Source organism: Marmota marmota, unplaced genomic scaffold (genome assembly GCF_001458135.2).
Source record: "Marmota marmota marmota unplaced genomic scaffold, marMar, whole genome shotgun sequence".
Classification (NCBI taxonomy): Eukaryota; Metazoa; Chordata; class Mammalia; order Rodentia; family Sciuridae; genus Marmota; species Marmota marmota.
The window spans coordinates 13,609,263-13,614,916 of NW_026000242.1; the positions used below are offsets into that span (position 1 = coordinate 13,609,263).

At 34.7% G+C, this 5,654-nt stretch overlaps 1 protein-coding gene across 1 annotated transcript in view; it reads right to left on the minus strand.

The window, feature by feature from the left end:
* The window catches only part of Fdx1 (ferredoxin 1), a 38,272-nt gene that overhangs the window by 21,186 nt on the left and 11,432 nt on the right, over positions 1 to 5,654 (minus strand). Inside the window, exon 2 of the mRNA XM_015489911.2 lies at positions 4,994 to 5,118. Coding sequence (XP_015345397.1) covers positions 4,994 to 5,118 — 125 coding nt within the window. The remainder of the gene's footprint in view (positions 1 to 4,993; positions 5,119 to 5,654) is intronic.

Here is a 5,654-nt window from a genome sequence, read left to right on the forward strand (position 1 = left end):
TTTTGAGGGAGGGAGGGAGGGAGGGAAGGAGGGAGAGAGAGAGAGAGAGAATTTTAAGATTTATTTTTTAATTTTCGGCGGACACAATATGTTTATTTGTATGTGGTGCTGAGGATGACATTCAGATGTCTGTAAACTGCGTGGTTCACATAATGCTGACAAAGAATGGCAGATATGTTTTCAACCTAAAGCAGTACCACTTTAGTCACAGTAATAAATGTAAAATGTACAATTCACCTGGCCTGCCACCTCAAAATTACAGGGCTTGTGACTATAGTTTTGGTTTCATAATACTTATAATTTTGCTGAAGGGTAAGAATCTTAATATGGTTAATCTATACAACTTCAAACCTGCATAATTTATAATTACCCTAAGATGAGTAAGGCATGGTTACTAATTTCAAAGATGGTGATTAATAAAACCTCTCATGAATCAAATTTTTTTCTTTTGAAAACAGGAATAATGATACTAAGGTTTTGATCAAATCTTCACAAATTCTTGTCATAAATTATTTCTTAGAAAAAGTTAGATAATTACAAACTATTGCTCATTTCCTTTCATGTAATTTGATTGCTCTCCAACAGTAAAAGATAGTTTTGCATATGTCCATCTTATATTAAGGTCATTTTGTATATTTGTTATGATGCTAATAAGACAGATTGTTCACCCCCACACCTAACCCCTTCACACCTAACCCCATTCCTAAATAGGAATCTAGTAGACAGCTGCATGAGAATATTATATATTAAAAATACAAAATTACCTATAGACATAAAATCGAATTTCTAAAGATTGGTCTAGCATAGTCAGAAATACATTAATAAGTATGATAGGAATAAAATAAAATTTATATAAATACTATCGGGATCTTCCAATTTAAATTGTTTATATTAAAACAAACATGGGAAGGAAAGAACTAGCATAGAAGAAAAAGAGATAATAAGCTAAGTAAATTCAATCCCAGATGTGCAACTGCCCCCTGGTGACAGAATATTGCAATACACTCTGAAAACAATGCACAATTTAGAAGATCTATAATATGTCGGCAATAAAAATGTTCATGAATCTGGGTTGTTTACAAAATTTACAACTGTCATTTTTTAAAATTTATTCACTCATTACTTCATATCTGGTAAGGAATACAATGGGAATGGTTTTATCCCTCATCAGAGTTTACTGGGAGAGAGATACAAATACACAAGATACACAAAGAAATGTAAATTACCGGATTGTGATAAATGCTAGAAAAGGATAGTCTAAGGCAGATGAGTGGGGTAAAGAGGAGAGAGTTATAAACACCACTATCTTAGTCCATTTCATGATGCTATGACAGAATGCTACAGACTGAGTAATTTACAAACGAGTTCATAACTGGTTCAGGGTAACAAGAGAAACCCCACTAAGGATTAGGTGGCTGGGCGAACAAGGGTTTCCTTTTGTTATCTGAACCCATTATCCTCTATCACAGCAATCTGCTCCTGTCTTCCATAGCATTTCTCATAATAATAGTAATTGATTATTTGCCCTTATATGATGTAAAGAAGTATACAAACTGAGACTTGATGAGAAGCAGCAAAGAGGCAATTTTGGGATGGGAGAGAGGATGCATCCCAACAGAGGGTAAAGTATGTACAAAGTCTCAAAAGCAGAAATTTCAGGTAAGTTCAAGCTCTAGATAAGAAGCCAGTGTGACCAAAGTAAGAGAAAGAATGAGAAATGGGAGAGAGGAAGAATAGTGGATGGAGCAGGTAATGCAGAGACTTGTAGGTTAGGGTAAGAAATATGGATTTGATCTAAGAGGAAGGGAAGTCACTCCTGGGTTTAATCAGGAGACTGACATATCTGTGTCATGATAAATCACCCTGGCTTCTGGGCTCAAGTGTAGAAGCAGGTTAGCAGCTTCAGGTATGCAATGACTGGTCAGCCCCAAATGACAACCATAGGGATGGAGTCAACAGTACACATTGGAGACACATCTTGGAGGCACAATTGACAAGAGGTGCTGATGGGCTGGATATAGCAAAAGCATAAAAGATGCTCCCAGTTTCAGGCTTGAGCAGCTGGGTGGTACTCATCAATGAGATGAGAGATGCTGAAGAGGGCAGGCATGCAGGATCAAAATCTGTTTAAATATATTGAGTTTAAAATACCTTTAGAGTTCCAAGAAGAGATGTAAAGTAGGGAGTTGGATCTGTAAGACCAAGGCTCAGAGGGAGAAAGATGTAAATTTAAGAGTTTACTGGGATTAAAGGTCATAGAATGGTTGAGGTTACACAGGGAAAAGCTGTAGACTACGGATTTGGTCAGTCACATGTGGAGTTTGTTGTTCATCTGTTGACTATAACTTATGACAAGGGCAATATTTAGAAGGTCTTCTATACTCAGCTTTAGGAATTAATGAAATAATTCCTAAATTATTATTATAATGTCATAATTGCCCTTTGGTGATGTCATAATTGCCTCTTCTTTATAAAAAATAACGTTCCAGACGTCTTGATTTTGTTTCTTTTATCTTTATTCTAAAAAGGAGTCTTAGACCTATTTCTTGTGAATTTCAAGCTTACATGTACATACCAAATTTCCAAACATACTAGAGTCCTTGATCTTTAAAGCTTCTAAGTCTCAATATGTGAATTCTATGACACCAGCAGAATTTTTAATCAACCCTCTAAAGAGTGTGTTGGCATTAAATTTTCTATATTTCTGGGATATTGAAAGAAAATACTTTAGTGCTTATCTCTGTGATGTGATTATGGGAACTTTCAATTTCTTTTTTAATGTTTTTTTTAATTGCCACAATGAATCTGTAATAATATCTATGTTAACAATAACAGCTAATATTTATTTAGCACTTACTTGGATTGACTCATTTGATCTTTACAGAAATATATGAGGTAGATATTAATATTATCTTCCATCTTACGGATGAGAACACAAGGTATAAAGAGGTTGGGTGCCTAACCAAAGGTCACACAGCTGATAAAACACAAGCCAGGGCTCTACTCTTAACCATGCCAATAAGTAGCTTTCAAAAATATATGTATTTTTGACTATGATTCATAGCATGAATTCTATTTTAGATCATGACCCAGTACAAAAATACTCTGTAAAATACCAAAACAATATTTCATAAAGATATAACACCCTTGCAAAGGATGGTGTGTTTTATAGGTTCTCTTCTTTTTCCTTTGAAATGCTAGTTGGAAGCCACTAAATTAATCTCATGACCCAATAATGGTCACTACTGGCAGTTTGAAAAACACTGTACTACAATGTATAGTCACAAATGATGAAGGAAAAAGTATTTTCCAAAAATTAAAAAGATATCTAAATATTAAAGTTGCCAAACACTTGTTTTAATTTAGAAGAAATTAACATAAATCAGCTTGTGATAATTACCTATCCAAATAAGGTATTTTACTTTATTTTGAAAAAGATTTAGCTTCATGTGAAAGAGATTGAAAGCCATTTAAATAAATGTTTAAAATAAATTTTCATCTTCGTGATTATTTTGTTAAGTAGTATACTTAACAATCTTTTGATAACCAATAAGAATAAATACCCTTCAGATAAACAGGCAAATAATTTGAGCACACAATTTATAAAACAACCTTTTTCTAGGCAATTCCATCCCCAGGAATTTATTGCAAGAAAATTACAAAACACATAGAAAAGAACTTCTTAGGACGCTCTCATTAATGTTATTTATAATACTTAAAAATTGAAAGACACCTAAATTTCTAGAGAAGACAACAGAGTAAATAAATCATGGCATACCTACACAATAGAAAAATATGTTTAAAGAATGCTAGTTCTAAAATCTTTATATAATTCAAAACTCAAGTTGAGATTAAATTTCTCATAGAAGTAAATGCAAAGAAAGGCAGGCAGGGGTACAGATGCATATTCTAGCAAATAAAAACATCAGCCATTGCAGATTGAGGTATGTATCTGAGTGCCTGTCTATAACTACATCATCAGTGCTGCTTGCCATTATCCTTATTCAAGAGATTTCTGTGAACTTAAAAACATTCCTACTTCAAAGCAATTTTTCTAAGCTCTTTCCCTATTAGTATCTACTCCTTAATTAATGGCACAGAATGTCAACATAATTGTTTAGCCTTCTTTCTGGTATGAAATTATGTTTAACTTCCCTCCCAAAGTTACTGATCTGGGAGTGTATTTCAGCACCATACCATTCACCAAATGAAAGTTTAATTAACACTGTTCTAAGTTATTAGTATTCAGATTTAAATTTTTTCCAGCTACACAATATTCAAAAGTTCCAATGCACACAGAAGCATGGTTCACCCATTTCTGTCAAAGATCAAGAAATATTTCTAACATTCTGACTCAGTAAATCTGGAGTAGACCTGAGAATCTACATTTTTCCAAGGTGATGTGGGTGGCAACAGTCAAGAGAACACTCTTTTGAGAATGACCATTCCAGACAGAGATGGTACTTGAGCAAAACTGATCCTGAGAATCAATAGGCTTGAGGACCTGTAAAATGGCAGCTGCTGAAACATGGGCTTCATACATGTGGTTAAGGAATATGTCAGAAGTACAGAAATGAAAACCCTGTAAATAACACTTTTTAGGATAAGTTACCCTTCCTAGGAAAGTGAGTTGACACTTATCATAAATCAAAACTATTTAAATATGCTTCTGTGACATGATATTGAAAGACACCTAATAATGATATTATCTCCAACCTTTAAATTCCACTCCCTATTCTCAGCTTCACATCACACAGATAAACAGTGAGGTGATAAGGTCACAGTAGATTTCTGGCCATGTGGCTATTTAAATTCTTTCCAAAGAATTAAAAAAACAGTATCACTCCATTCTCTATAATGAAAACACAATATTAGCACCTCCTAAATCTTAATATTTTATGTCATAAGCTACAGGTGAAAATTCATCAAAGAAAAAAGTTGAACCCTATTCAATAGTTCCGTTTATGAATTTAAAGAAATGTTCCATACTTACCAAAACCATCAATATCTAGATTATTTTCAACCACAACATCTAGAAGAGAGTCACCAACTTTTCCTTTGGTTGTTAATGTTACACCATCATTGTTTATAAAGTGGACTGTTATCTTATCTTCTGAGCTGGAAAAGAAAGCAGTTGTTCAATGTTCTTAGTAATTTCAAAATACAACTTCAAATAATCATTTTAATCTGTAAATTCAAAGAAATAAAGCATGTGCACATTATAGGAATACGCTCTTTTACAGTATTTTCTTTCCTTTCCAAAGTTTAATTTGGTCTAACAGGATGGCACAAACCTTTAATCCCAGTGACTCAGGAGGCTGTGTCAAGAGGATCGCAAATTTAAGGCCAGCCTCAACAACTTAGCAAGACCCTACCTCAAAAAATAAAAAGAGAGGAAGGAAGATGGCGGCAAGGGGAGTGCATTGCCCCCGTGTGCTGCTTCACTGTGTGGGAGTATGACAAGTCAGGACGGCTAAAGGATACCTTGTTAGGAATTTCCAGCAATAGTGGGGTGCTCCGGAACCTGGAGGAAGGATTTCCATCGCACGAGGATCAGCTACGGGGACTCAAACGCGAGAGGTTTGTCGCACGGAGGGTAACACTGCTTATTCAGCAAATCGCCCCGCGGCTACAGTTTGCAGCGCGCGCTGGGA